Raw genomic sequence first — 14,847 nt, forward strand, 5'->3', positions numbered from 1 at the left:
ATGGCCTCTTCCAGAAAGCATAGAAAGAGCAGGCGGATACTTGCAATACAATGAGAGGGACAAAAGAAAGAAAAGGGTGCAAACAGATCTGTAATGCTCTTTCTCTGTCCCAAAATGCAGCCATCCCGGATTAAATAGACGTGGAACACAGGGCACCTGTGCTAATAATTTTGTTCAAACAAAACACCGCACAGAACATCCTTAAATGTGTTATACAATGGGAAGTCCTTTTGGTTTAAGGGGAGATGGCCATTGAATTCGGTAGAACTGTTGGTTCTGCCACAGACTGAAACAGGAGAATCTACACAATGGGAGAACCACCCATTCTCTTGAAGTATTGCAGATTCCCCCAGCCCTACGCTCTCCAATGACAACAAAAAACAACCCACACCCCCTCCTCTTCCACAGACAAGTAGGCATGCAAGGACAGAGAGGGCTATTGTGCAGATCCCTCTCATACCTGCTCCCAGCTGATTTCTTTTGTCTCCTGGATAGAGGTTAAATGGAAAGCAGGAAGGAAAGCAGAAAGGAATTGTTAAGGCAGGGTTAAACACAGTTTGCTTGCACATGTGACCACTGACAGTTCAGAGTTAAGAATGTCTCACTTGATCTCAGATCAGGCCTACTCCGCACATGCAGAAGAATGAACAGGAGTCCTCATTTGGCAGAATAGGTTGCATCACTTAAAATACAGCTAGGATCATATTTTGGGATCATTCTGTTTGTTCACAGCACACATATGCGCCACCAGCTCCCTACAAGCAGAAACCTAGCACATGGTGCGCTAACCTGTGACCTGCAAGCTGTCTTTATTTAAAAAGCACACCAAAGCATTAAAAGTGGCATCCTACAACACAAAATGATTATGGACTTTTCTGATCTGTCCACCCCCTAGATTTGTACCAGAAATAAGCTAGAGTGCCATCGTCAAGCGCCCTCCACCTGCCTCTATATGCATGAAGGAAGCACAGAACCCACTCTTGCAAAAACAACAGAAGGAGAGAAAGGGATAAATAGCGTCCGCTTGCAAGAAGGACCCAGTAAGTCCCCAGAGAAATAGGCAAGCGCCATCTTCTGACCTCCCAGGTGCATAAACGCCATCATATGCACACACAGGGCCGGCCCACCTATTAGTTGAGGTGAGCCTCTTGCCTCAGGCGGCAGGTGGAAGAGGCAGCAGATTGGTGCCCCCACCTGCTGCTTCTACTGCCTGCCTAGCTGCCCACCACCTTTTTGCTGGCCGGCCAGCCATATGACCACCAACACCACTGGCAAAGCAGTCACCAGCTCCAGTTCCGCAGCTGCTCTCCTTAGGGCTTTCAGAGTGTTGCCACTGCCCTGCTACTGCAGCAAAGGAGCTGCCAGGCTGCTAAAGTGCTGTCCGTGTCACTCAGCTGTGTCTTAACATGAGGAAGGGGCCTTCCTCAGAGCAAGGCATGTGTGGGCATGGTGGCCTTGGCAAGCGCCTGTTCAAAAGTTGATCGCTCTGAAGCTTTTCAACAGTATTTGCTGCCGCAAACGTGGCAGCGGCGCAGGCGTTCTCCCAAGGCCGCCTTGCTCACAATGCCCCACTCGGAGGAAGGGTCCGCAGAGTTCCTTCGAGCGAGATGACCCCAAAGGCAGCAGGCAGCAGAGGAAGCTGCAAGGGAAGACCTTGGTAATATGCCACCCTGTACAAGGCCAACATTTGATGCCCTTCCCACAGCCCTTGCGGCACTGGCTTAAGCCTGGAGGCTTTGGGGAGGAGGCACAAGGCTCTGGAAGGGTCCTAGAGCCCTCTGTCCTCCTTCCCAAAGCCTGGTACAGTGGTGCCTCGCAAGACGAAATTAATTTGTTCTGTGAGTCTCTTCGTCTAGCGGTTATTTCGTCTTGCGAAGCAACCCTATTAGTGGCTTAGCGGATTAGCGCTATTAGCGGTTTAGCGGCTATTAGCGGCTATTAAAGGCTTAAGGGATTAGTGGATTAGCAGCTAAAAGGCTATTAGCAGTTTAGCGGCTTAGAAAAAGGGGGTGGGGAGCGAAAAAAAATCTCAAGACTCGCAAGACATTTTCGTCTTGCGAAGCAAGCCCATAGGGAAATTCGTCCTGCGAAGCACATCGAAAAACGGAAAACCCTTTCATCTAGCGGGTTTTCCGTCTTGCGAGGCATTCGTCTTGCGGGGTACCACTGTAGATGCTTTATCGGCTTTAGGAAGGAAGTAGAATGGCTCTAGGGTCCTGTCAGAGCCCTCACGCCTTCTTCCCAAAGGCGGGCGAGCATTTATCAGGCTTTGAGAAGGCGCCCGCCTCAGCTTCATACCCAGTGCCACCACAATGCCCTAAATGCCATGCAGAGGAAGAAGGCAGCTGCTAGTCTTGCCTGCTGCTCAGGAACAGCAAGGTAAGATCCTGGAACAGGGAAACAAGCGGGCACGAAGGCAGCATGCGCACTGCTGCGCCACTTACTGGCTTTGTTGTGGCGGTGAGAGATTCCATCTCTTCATGCGTCATCCACACGTTCCCAGTAGACTAGCAAGAGCAGCAGCAAAAGAAAGAAGATGGCTATCAGTATTATTATCATTTTTAAGGAAAGAAACCATTCCAACTTCACTGGTCTCAGCTCCTCCGGCAGAAGGGGCGACGGAAGAAGCAGGCCCTCACTCACCGTGCGGGAAGTGGCGGGGGCCGAGGGGCTGGTCAGCGACACCATCTCCTGAATGGCCAGTCGCAGCTTGAGCCGGTGCAAGGGGTTGCTGATGCCAATTTCCCGCTGGATCTCTGTGTCCGACAGGTTGGCCATTATGGCTCCGCTCTTCACGTTGGCGCGGCAGGCGGCCACGTACCAGGCTGGCATGCCGACCCACAGCTGTCGAGAGCAAACGGGAGGGGAAAGGTAGTTAAGGAGAGGCCATGCAGCTCTGGCGAAAGCAAAACCCCTAAAATCTCTCTTCTTTTGCTCTGTTTGAGATCCCCACAGCTCCCCTTCTAGCAAAGGTCTGCCTTTAAGAAACAAAGTTAAGAAAATAACTGACCTACTAAGCACCAAAACTAGCAATGGCATCATCATCATCATTAAAAAGGCAGGTGCAGGAGTCTTGGCTAAACTCACCTATTTTGACCCTACCAGGGGCTCAGTCTGAATTGTGCACAACACACCAACTGCTTGCTCTAAAATTGCTAATCGTGTAAAGAGTACACCCAGTTTGGCCCTACTGAAAAATACAGGCAGCAACCATTTTGGGCGTGTCCAATTGATGCGCCATCGCCGCATTGATTTTGGGCCCAAAAGAATGCAAGAGTGGGAGTGGGGTGGAACGGGAGCGGGGCAGAATGGAGCGTGCTCATACATGCTCTACCAACACACATGGGGGCTGGGAACAGAACCCCCATGCAAAATGGCCGCAGCCTGTACAATACTTGGAAGTTGCAAGTGATCTTTTTAAAAACGTAAATGCCATGCGCTGGAGGAGAGGAGAGGGGGAAATCAGGAATGGGACTGGAGGCAGGCGATCATCCAGACTTTCCTTATGTGCTGCAGTCCCGACAACTGCCCCCCACTCAATGGCGGAGCTTCATGCTCCAGCACCAGGGCAGAGAGCAGACAGGGTGGCGCTGGTGCGCATCCCAGGGGCGTGGCACGCTGCCTGCAGGGGAGGCGATGGCACCCCACCGGGATCGCGCTGCCGGGGGCTGTCTGCTCCTCCCGCACTCCTCTTCCTCCACCAGTGCCCACCCCCAGCAGTTATTTGGCTATATCTCTTTGTGGAGTGTATCTGTTCAGTGACATAGCAGGGTTTGCCGCCATGCAGCATGGGAATAAAGGCCTTTAGCCATGCTTTAACTGGTGCCCAAAAGATTCTGCTGGGACTGGGGCTGTTTTTCACTTTGCCTCCCATGATTAAACATCTGCCTTCTCTGCCCCATCCACATAGCTCAGTTTAAATTCTCCTTGCTGCAGCCCGCATTCTCTTCCGTCCTCATTACCTCCAGCCATGAGACAACAGTGGGCCCGTCCCAGGCAGCGAAGGGCAGGCCTTGCCGGCAAGCTTCTTCTAACAGCTCATGCCTGCGAGAAAGAGAAATAAGAAGATCTGAAAATCCAAGGGGTGTCTACGTCCAATTATATATTCTCTATTGGTTGTCCCACATGGCTTAGACCAGAGCTGTGTGTTCCATATTGTTTGAACTTCTGTTGCTTGACAAAGATTTTTAAAATTATTTTACTGGGCATTTTAAGGAACTTTTTCTGCTTCTATTATGAATTTTAACTGGATTTTCTCTACAGCATCTTTTTTGGGGGGAAATATTATTGTGCGCCGCTTCAAAACCATGGTCTTAAGAGAGAGAGATAAACATGGATGAAACAACAATAAAAATAATTAATTACAAATTCCCCTTTTCCCAAATCCAGCCATCAACGCAAATGTACTTGGATGCTCAAAGCGTTCCTTTTGGAATTTTAAAAGTTCGGCATTACAGTAGCCGTAACTTGGATCTCAAACGCCTTTTGCCCCCGAACAAATCAGCTCCTGAACTATCGAAACCCGGAAGTGAGTGTTCTGGTTTTTGAACGATTTTTGGAAGCTGAATGCCCGACAGGGCTTCCGCAGCTTCCGAATGGCTGCAGGAGCTTCCTGCAGCCAATCAGAAGCCGCGCTTTGGTTTTCAAACATTTCGGAAGTCGAACGGACTTCCGGAACGGATTCCGTTCGACTTCCGAGGTACGACTGTACAGTCCTTGTTCATCAGCACAACAAGCCCAAGTGAAAACTTACACTCATGCTCAATTCACAGGCAGGAAGCTGAGGGGGGGCAGGCGTGTGGTGTGTTTGTGACTCATCCACAAACCAGCGCAACCAGGTCTCGCAAGCCCATGTCCTGAGAAGCTCTTCACCCTGCTAATCTCCCACCCCTTTGCCCTACCCCTGCCACCTGCAGCCAGTTACCCCTGCCCACGTCTCACTTCTTTTTGTTCCTACGGTCTTTGTCCACTGGTCCCGACAGTTTGGAGAGGCCCAGGGGATCTGCAGGCGACATCTCGTCTGACGGTGTCCCAGCTAGGGAGAAAGGTGGGCAAGTTACGAACAGAGAACGGCATGCGGACCCTAGACCATCTGCTCTGGTAATCTCCTCCATCATGAGGGCAGTAGCCCCATTCAGGCATTCCCAATGATTCATGCGAGAGAGCTGGGGTGGCGAAGGTGAATGTGCTAGTTCTGCCCTATACCCCAAACTGCTGTTGTTGCCCCCAAGTTGGAGGGGTGACATCTGTCACAGGGAGCCTTTCCAGCTCGTGTGGGTTCCCCTGTGTGTTCTAGAACCCCGATTTCCAAGGGTTCTAAATGGCATGGGGCCAGTGGCATAGCATGGGGGCACAGAGGTGGTTGCACCAGGTGCAAAATGTCAACACTCGGTACTGCCTCAATGCAGCTCTGTGCTTCTGTCGCTGGGCTCCATTGAGAACAGCAGCTCTGTGCTTCTGTCGCTGGGCTCCATTGAGAACAGCTTCTCCATGTGAACCAGAATGTGACCTCTTCAGACAATGGAATGACTCTTCTTTTCTTAACCCTGCGCCTGTGATGTCCCGGGCGATGTGGACGCTGTTAGGCAGTTTAATGCACATGCGTACTCCATTCATTTCCCTCCCCTCTCTGTGCAGCCCCGGGGCACTGGCAACCCACGCTACGCCACTGCACAGGGGGTGGAATTACAGGAATGTTCTCCACTTAAGAAGTTATCCCTCCAACTTGGGGAGACAGAGATGGTGAAGCACACGCTGAACTAGCATGCTCACCTCTGCGCTCTCTCTCACTGCCTGAGAGATTTAGAAGACCTGAACAGGGCTAGTATTTCTGAGTGTTCTGGCACAAGCAGCATCAAAGGCCAGAGGGAGCTGCAACTATGGGACAGGGGATCCCTGGACATTTTTGCTATCATCAGTGCCAAGGTTTTTTGGGGTCCACAGGCAAGAGATGCATCAGTGGGCAGAATGGGGTTGCCATGAACAAGCAGTCCCCTCCACCTGCTGCCCACCAAGTCCTGTTGTGTTGCTCTCGGCTAAGGCCCTTTGCATGACATAGAGGTTGTGTGTGAGTATGGTCCCTTATGACATGGAAGACTCTTGAAGAGTTCATAGACAGCATGAATCTCTCCTGAGCTCCTCCAGAAGCCTTGCGCAAAGGAACAGCATCCTTCTCCTCCTATCTGCGATGAGATGATTATTTGGAAAGGGCCCCACGGACTGGGATTGAGACCTACAGAGCAGTGGCGCTCACAAGCGGACCCCAGCTCAGAAGGCCACAATGGTTATCCGAGGCCTGGCATGTGCCCCCAAAACTGGAATTTTTGGTGCCAGGCTCGACACTGGATTCAAAAATCTTGAGGGCTAGAAACTTAAAGGATTCTATAATAAGCACACAAGTAGAGGTTACTGAGGAGCAACGTTCTTGTGGGGAGACAGAGGGGCAAGAGATCTCTTTGCGAGTTCCTAATACTGATAGTTGGAACAGCCAGGTTCCATAGCAGGCAAGGCTGCAATCAGCCTTAGCTGGCCAGCAGGGTCAGTGGTTAGTGATGATGGGAGATGCAACCCAGCAACACTGGGAAGGCCACAGGTTCCTGATGCCTGGTTCCACAGGGACTTGTGAAATAATTTTATTTTTGAAGGGAAAGGCAGGAAGTGGATATGGACGGCGGGCAGGAGGGCGGGGGAACGACAACAGAACTGAGGCTCTGGGTTGGGAAAGGCATACCAAGCGAGGGGGACTCACGGCCCAACTGCCCCAGCCTCCCTTTCTCCTTCTTGCCAAAGAGACGCCCGATGGAAGATTTGATGCTCTTCTTCTTGGTGGATTTGTGCAAGGAGTCCTGGCTGCTGTTGGTGGCATCGGACCCCAGGCTGTGACAATGGAAGGAGGTGGATGGAGAGAGAGAGAGAGAGAGAGAGAGAGAGAGAGAGAGAGAGAGATGGACAGGATAATAAAGGGGTTATTTCTAAATAAGAAAGGCCTGCTCCTCCAGAGAGTCACCTACCCTAAAATGAGAACCTCCAACCCCTGCTAAGCATAATCCATCAAAAGAGGTGCGCGTTTACCTGGCGCCAAAACCACATTGATGATAGAAATACTTTATTATCACTTGTACAACTTGTATACAGTGAGATTACACGAGCACCCCCCACTCAGCTCTCTTAGTCTTACTGACGCACACCCACCAAACCTGAAAGTTAGTTGCCCTGTTGTTATCTTTTCATTCAGCAGCCTAACAGCCCATGGATAGAAGCTGTTCTTTACCCTGTTGGTGCGACTAATCATGCTTCTATATCTTCTGCCTAAGGGCAGGTGAATCATCCCTGAGAATTTTCCTCACTCTCCTGAGGCAACGTTCTTCCGCTATTTCATCCAGCGGATTCACGGGACAGCCCACAATATAATAATAATAATAATAATAATAATAATAATAATAATAATAATAGTGCCAGGTGGACCTCACTGGGAAGAGCATTCCACAAGGAAGAGAGCCACAACTGAAAAGGCTCTCTCCTTCATTGCCCCCCCCCCAAAACCTCCATGAGAGGGGGGAACCTGGAGGAAGACCTCAAAGGAAGACCAAAGGCTCCAGTTATGTTCACACTGGTAGAAGTGGCCTGAATAATATGTTAAAAGATCCCTATTGCCCTGTCCCACCCCTTGCAACCTACCTGGTTCTCAGGTCCCTCCCGTCTTCCAGGGATCCAGCCTGCAGAGCTAAGGCTTGGGTCATGCGCTCAAGACGCATCGTGCGGGGGGTGGAGGGAGCCGGGGGCTCGCACAAGGCCAGGGCTTTCTCCTCGGACCCTCGCCCCTCTTCCTTGGCAACGTGGTTCTGCTGGGAGGGGAAAGAGGCAGAAAGAAAGAGACTTGCATGGTGCTGCTAAGGAAAAAGGGAAGGCTGCCACTCTGGGAATCTCTCGAGCCAAGAGAGGCTGACAAATTTATGACCCTCCCAACCTGATAACTCCAGCAACCAACCAAAGCACCTGAGGAACCTGTGTGTGCCCCTGACCACCTGAGCACCTGATTCTGCCTCAGTGGCCTGCTGCAAACATTATGGAGTCCACTCATCCACTCACCCTCACTTTCCTAATCTCGTTCCTACTCATGTCCATAACGAATGAGCAGGCCCACTAGACATAGCTGTCAACTTACAGATTTGAAAATAAGGGACCAGCAGCCTCGAAAATAAGGGATCAGCAGCCAAAATAAGGAATTTTCAGGGCACAGGTATGTTCAGCTTCTGAGCCCCTCTGAGCCAAAGACAGAAAGCCCAGCCAGCAGCCCAAACGAAGCCTCAAGCGGTGGTTCCCACAGCACAGCAACCCAGCAAAGGGGATGCAGCAAGGGAAACCACCATCACCTCTCCGCTGGGAAGCACTGAGCAAAGGCGAGTCCCCAGGCAATGTGGCTGATTTGATCAGCACAAGGCATGCAAGTCGTTCTTAGACTCCTTATTGGGTGAGCAACGCAGCCAAGAAACACAGATGGAGCCTCCCTCCTCCCTGGCCGGCAGGGAGGGAGGGAGAGGAGCTGCTTCCTTTGAAACCCGGGAAATTTGAGGGACATCATCAATAAGGGACAGCAGCGGGACACGGCACTCGGATAAGGGAGTTTCCTGCCAAATAAGGGACAGTTGATGGCTATGCCACTGGACCACCCTGTTTCCTACAATGACCATCCAGATACCTCTAGGAAGCCCACAAGTCGTTCAGTCAGCCGCCACCCAGGCTTCTATTATTCTGAGGCACACAACCCCTGAGTGGGCTTCATTTTCTGGCATCTTTAATTGAAGGATTACTGGAGAAAGGCCCAGAAGACCCTCCACCTGAGGCCTTGAAGGGCTGCTCTGCTGACCCCATACTGGACCAGACGAACCAATCATTTGCGAACGAGGGGCTTCCATGTGCTCATTTAAGATTAAACGCCCACAACACTAAGATTCCTGAGGGGAAATCTTTCAAAAATGAAAGCACAGAGGAAGCGGACAAGGCCCACTGTGTCCCTGGCCCACCTCCCAACACACCATTTTTTCTCCATCGCGAGCAGGGCTGTGAGGTGCCAAGCGGGGAGTAGAATGGCCGCTGCTGGGGGGAGACGGGCTGGCCAGAGTGGAACTGGTGACAGAGGGAGGGATGGAAGTGCCTGAGCGGTAGCGTCCCAGGGATCCGTCCAAGCTGGCGCTGGTCACCCGGCTCTCAATTTCCTCTGCCCGCTGTTCTGTGGATTCCTTTTCCTCCTGGATCAGCCTTGCAAGGAGAGCAGAGGGGGAAAGTGTGAGCAATTCTGGGATAATCACGGCCATCTGTTCTCTCTCTTTGTACCTTGCCCTTTTCGAAATCTTCACTCAGTAAACAAAGTGGATCTAAATACCTTTTGCTTCATTTATTGTGCTTTCCGAATCCAGGTTCCCAAATAAATTTGCAATCATGAGTTCTAGAAACTTACTGCTTGCTCAGCCTTTGCTGGTGTGTGCATATATATATAGGGACCCCTGACCATTAGGTCCAGTTGTGACCGACTCTGGGGTTGCGGCGCTCATCTCGCTTTATTGGCCAAGGGAGCCGGCGTACAGCTTCCGGGTCACGTGGCCAGCATGAATAAGCTGCTTCTGGTGAACCAGAGCATCGCACGGAAACGCTGCTTACCTTCCCCCCAGAGTGGTACCTATTTATCTACTTGCACTTTGACGTGCTTTCAAACTGCTAGGTTGGCAGGAGCAGGGACCGAGCAATGGGAGCTCACCCCGTCGCGGGGATTCGAACCGTCAGCCTTCTGATTGGCAAGCCCTAGGCTCAGTGGTTTAACCCACAGCGCCACCCACGTCCCGTGTGTGTGTGTGTGTGTATATATATATATATATATATATAGTGCGCGCGCGCGCGCGCATACACACACACACACACACATATATATATATATATATATATAGTGCTTGCCAAATTCAGCACCGGATAGGAAATTCAATGCTTGCCAACAATGCGGAGGTACAGAAGAGGCACGCAAAACCAGCTACAACTGGACAAGTAAACAAGGCTCTATTAACTGTCCATAAAGAACAGAACAACTTGCAGTGTATCAGTAATCTACGCTAAGATGACCTGAATAATGTGCATTTTAAACAAAAACCAAAACTTCTAGGTTGTATCCAGACTAAGTTACTTGCACTGAGGTCCCACTGAAATCAATATGAAAAGTTAGTTGTCAAGACTAACAAGCCCCATCGATTTCCTGAACACCAAATCAACTCAGTCTGAATCAAATACCCTAAATTTAGAAATAAACAAGGCATTATCACAGGACCCCCCCCCAAGTGTCCCTATTTTCCAGGGGCAGTCCCAGATTTACAGAAGCCATCCCAGTTTCTGAACTGATCCCAGAACGTCCCACTTTACCTTAGGATGTTCCTATCTTCATCAGAGAAATGTTGGAGGGTATCTTCCCGAGCCAAGGAGATAAGTAACTATACAAGCTTTAGAAGACATCTGAAAGCAGCCCTGACTAGGGATGTTTTTTAATGTTTAATGTTTTATTATGTTTTTATATATGTGGGAAGCAACCCAGAGTGGCTGGGGTAACCCAGTCAGATGGGCAGGGTATAAATAATGTTATTGTTGTTATTGTTATTATGGAATAGGACATCCCTATTTACATTGGAGAAATGTTGGAGAGTATGCAATTACAGTGGTGCCTCGCAAGACGAAAAGAATCCGTTCCGTGAGTCTCTTCGTCTAGCGGTTTTTTCGTCTTGCGAAGCAAGCCCATTAGCAGATTAGCGCTATTAGCGGTTTAGCGGCTATTAAAGGCTTAAGGGATTAGCGGATTAGCTGCTAAAAGGCTATTAGCAGCTTAGTGCCTTAGAAAAAGGGGGTGGGGAGCGGAAAAAAACCCCCAGGAATCGCAAGACATTTTCGTCTTGCAAAGCAAGACCATAGAGAAATTCGTCCTGCAAAGCACCTCCAAAACGGAAAACCCTTTCGTCTAGCAGGTTTTCCGTCTTGCGAGGCATTCGTCTTGCGGGGCACCACTGTATCTATGTTCAATGACAGGAATGAAAAGAGGTGCATCATGGGAAAATACTTGCGCAGGCTTGCTGCAAAGGGCTGGGCCGAGACAACTCACTTGATTTCTTTGTTGATGGCTTCCAGCTGCTCCTGTAGCATAATGGCCAAGGTCTGCACATCAGCCTGCCCACTGGGGGAGAGCAGGTCGGCTGAACTGAAGAGAGGATCACGCTCATCTTCATCCGAGCCGTCCAAGCCGCCTTCGAAAGGGCCTCCAGCTGCCTGTTGAGCGCGTTCCCACTCCTGAAAGGGTTCCACCTGCAGAGGAAAAGCAAGAAGAAGGGAAATGGAGGGGGTGCGGTCCATTTGCCCCGTGACATATTTGGATACCCACCAGAGAAAACAGCAAAACCCCTCAAAGGCAGCACAGACTTCAGTTGGGTGGTGATGGGACCGTGGTTGCTATGGAAACCAAGGCCCTCACCTCGCCTCACCCCCTGCCCTGATCCCTGGCACTGCACTGCTGTGAGCTCAGCCTTTGCCGCAAAAACGATGTCAAGAGGGAGACTCACCAGGCGGGTGTCCAGTGGAAATTGAGGTTGAAAAGAGAGAGAGAAAGGAAAAAAATGTGAGGGGAGAAAGTAATGTAACTACTGCTCTATACCATTTGCACTGCCACAAGCAACAGTTCCTCCTGTCAGCAGTGGCGTAGCGTGGGGGGTGCAGGGGGGGCCGGCCGCACCGGGCGCAACATCTGAGGGGGGCGCGCTCGCACTTGCAGCTCTCTGCCCCCTGCTAAAATCCATGGATTAGGGGGCGCAAATCACTTGCCTTGCCCCAGGTGCTGAAAACCCACGCTACGCCACTGCCTGTCAGGCCCCATTGCACTATCCATTTAAAGCCATGAATCCACAAGAGTGTCTAGTTCTAGCATTCTTCTTTATTTCCGTCCCTCTTTTCTGTTTAAATCATGCACACACATACACAAAGAACCTTATAAAAACACGCCAAAAAGAATAGCGACATGGACAAATGTTAAAAGATAATCGGGATGAAAACAGATGTCTTAAAACAACAGCTACATTAAAAGCAGGATACAGCAGATTAGCAGGCTAAAAAAATCGTATGTTAAAAAGCACACCAGAACAAGAACATGTCTGAAAACTAAAATAGAAGGAGTTTGGTAGGCCTCCACATTTGGAGAGGGCATTCCACATTCTCAGTGCCACCACTGAAAAGACATAGATGGGGAATGGAAAATCACAGGTTCAAGAAGGAACGAAAATGAATTGTTGGATGCAGGGAGGGTGGTAGGGCCTGGAAGAGTTTATGGCAGCGATAGCTTTGTTGCTCTGGAAATCTCCTTTGCCACCATTGCCAATTGTGGCTCCTACTGGAATGTTAAGTGTTCTAATCCAGTGATACAAGCACTAGACCTTTGCTAGTAATAATAATAATAAATTTTATTTATACCCAGCCCTCCCCAGACAAGACCGGGCTCAGGGCGGCTAACAACCAATAATAAAAACAAGTTGATTAAAATACAATTTAAAAAACAAGATTAAAATACACCATTAAAACATTAGGATGCAGCCTCTTCACAGGAGGAGAAAGGAAAAAGAAAGAGGGGGAGGGAATCAAACTGGTTCTCAGCCAAAGGCCTGGTGGAACAACTCTGTCTTACAGGCCCTGTGGAAAGAAATCAGATCCCGCAGGGCCCTGGTCTCATGAGACAGAGCGTTCCACCAGGCCGGAGCCAGAGTTGAAAAGGCCCTGGCTCTGGTTGAGGCTAATCTAACTTCCTTAGGGCCCGGGACCTCTAGGGTGTTGCTATTTATGGACCTTAAGGTCCTCCGTGGGGCATACCAGGAGAGGCGGTCCTGTAGGTATAAGGGTCCATCCCAGCACTCCAAACCAACTCCTTTCTCTTTTTTTTGGGTGCCCCCAGGGCCAGCCCACATATGAGGCAAGGTGAGGCAACTGCCTCGGGCAGCAGGATTCGCAGGGGCAGCAGATCCAAACTCCAAGGAATGCATCACCCATGGCTGCTGCCATGGTGGCAGCAACAGCTGCGGCACACTGCTTGGAGGCCGGATGTGCCTACTCCCTTGGCAGCCCCCTTCTCCCAATGCAGCCTCTACAGCGGCCACTTGGTGAATCGGAGGCGCCGATGGCCTCTTCCCACCCTTGTTCCTGATGTTGATCTTCTGGCACCCCCGTCTTCCCTGGTGGGTGGCGGCTGCCATTTTGTGATTCGCCCCACGTGCCAAAATGTATGGGGCCAGCTCTGGGTGCCCTGCCCCGCCCTCTTCAAAGCTCATGCCCAGCCCTAGACAGCAACCCCGTACCTTGGTAGCCTCATCCTTGACGGTCCAGCGGCCCTTCTTTGAACGTCTTGCCACACCAGCACTGCTGTAATGGTCCACGTGGGCCCCCACGGGCAGCGTGGGCGCCTGGGAGTAACGTAGCTCCAACGCGCTGCCCGGCAGGGACCTCCGTGGAGCAGGAAAAATGAGAAGCATGAGCCAGGATGGTCAGGAAGAGGGTCCCCACCCTGCAAGTAAAGGGGCTTTATCCCACCAGTCCCCCCTGAACCAAATAAGACTTTCAGGTACTCAGCCCGTTGGGAGCCAGATAACAAGATTTTCTTGAAATCCTGACATTTTGTGGGTAAAAGGTAAAGGTACCCCTGCCTGGACGGGCCAGTCTTGACAGACTCTAGGGTTGTGCACCCATCTCACTTAAGAGGCCGGGGGCCAGCACTGTCCGGAGACACTTCCGGGTCACGTGGCCAGCGTGACATCGCTGCTCTGGCAAGCCAGAGCCGCACACGGAAACGCCGTTTACCTTCCCGCAAGTAAGCGGTCCCTATTTATCTACTTGCACCCGGGAGTGCTTTCGAACTGCTAGGTTGGCAGGCGCTGGGACCGAGCAACGGGAGCGCACCCCGCCGCGGGGATTCGAACCGCCAACCTTTCGATCGGCAAGTCCTAGGCGCTGAGGCTTTTACCCACAGCGCCACCCGCGTCCCCACATTTTGTGGGTAGGGCTTCACTAAACCTGTTAATGTAATTTGAGAGGGGGAGGAGCCTTCTTACCGGGAGTAGGTAGAGACAGGTCGCCCGCGTAACTGATCTATCTCCATGTGCATCCTCTCAATTTCAGCTAAGAGTTGTTCCTGTAGGACATGTGCAAAGAAGGCCATCAATACTTGGAAGCAACAGCAACAACCAGGAAAAGATAGTCATAATATTTTACAAGGACAAGGAGAAACATCAAGGACAGAATAACTACCGCACACAGGAAGAACAAGTATATCGTTTGAATGCTTCACCCGTATGTTTATAAATCATTTAATGTGTCAATACAAATGGAAGTTGTTAGAATTGCAGTTGTTGTATAAGGGATTGTTAGTTTGACTGGAGTGTAATTGAAATTAATAAGATTTTGGAACGCAGAAATAAAGTAAATCATCAAACCATTAATTCTAGCACGTGGGGCATCTGAATGATTGGTATTAGCAATTGAATTATAATTTGGCATTGTTATAATGAGGCTATTATTGTAATTGAAAACTAATAAAAATTGTTATTTTAAAAAAACAAAAACTTGGAAGCAACCTAGCAGACCTCAAAGCCCTCCATCATATTTATTTTTTTAAAGATATAGTATTTCTAAAATATATTATTTTATTTATCTCTAAGCAGCATACAACAGCTGAACACAGAAGAGTGTAATACAGTCATACCTTGGGTTAAAGTTGCTTCAGGTTGAGCATTTTCGGGTTGCGCTCTGCGATGAGCCGGAAGTAATGGAACGCGTTACTTCCGGGTT

General features: G+C 50.2%; 1 protein-coding gene across 20 annotated transcripts in view; it reads right to left on the reverse strand.

Moving 5' to 3' along the window:
• Nucleotides 1-14,847, reverse strand: part of PPFIA3 (PTPRF interacting protein alpha 3) — a 71,061-nt gene that overhangs the window by 9,578 nt on the left and 46,636 nt on the right. For 3 of the 20 annotated variants that reach the window (XM_083408113.1, XM_083408100.1, XM_083408111.1), the window contains exons 13-23: nucleotides 14,112-14,191; nucleotides 13,362-13,506; nucleotides 11,132-11,331; nucleotides 9,036-9,258; nucleotides 7,678-7,844; nucleotides 6,731-6,876; nucleotides 4,942-5,035; nucleotides 3,963-4,044; nucleotides 2,644-2,844; nucleotides 2,445-2,507; nucleotides 461-487 (exon numbers count right to left, since the gene is read on the reverse strand). In XM_083408113.1, coding sequence (XP_083264239.1) covers nucleotides 461-487; nucleotides 2,445-2,507; nucleotides 2,644-2,844; nucleotides 3,963-4,044; nucleotides 4,942-5,035; nucleotides 6,731-6,876; nucleotides 7,678-7,844; nucleotides 9,036-9,258; nucleotides 11,132-11,331; nucleotides 13,362-13,506; nucleotides 14,112-14,191 — 1,428 coding nt within the window. The remainder of the gene's footprint in view (nucleotides 1-460; nucleotides 488-2,444; nucleotides 2,508-2,643; nucleotides 2,845-3,962; nucleotides 4,045-4,941; nucleotides 5,036-6,730; nucleotides 6,877-7,677; nucleotides 7,845-9,035; nucleotides 9,259-11,131; nucleotides 11,332-13,361; nucleotides 13,507-14,111; nucleotides 14,192-14,847) is intronic. The other 17 variants (XM_083408107.1, XM_083408104.1, XM_083408116.1 and 14 more) reach the window with 16 other exon arrangements.

Source organism: Podarcis tiliguerta, assembly GCF_965153285.1.
Source record: "Podarcis tiliguerta genome assembly, chromosome: 13".
NCBI classification, from domain to species: Eukaryota; Metazoa; Chordata; class Lepidosauria; order Squamata; family Lacertidae; genus Podarcis; species Podarcis tiliguerta.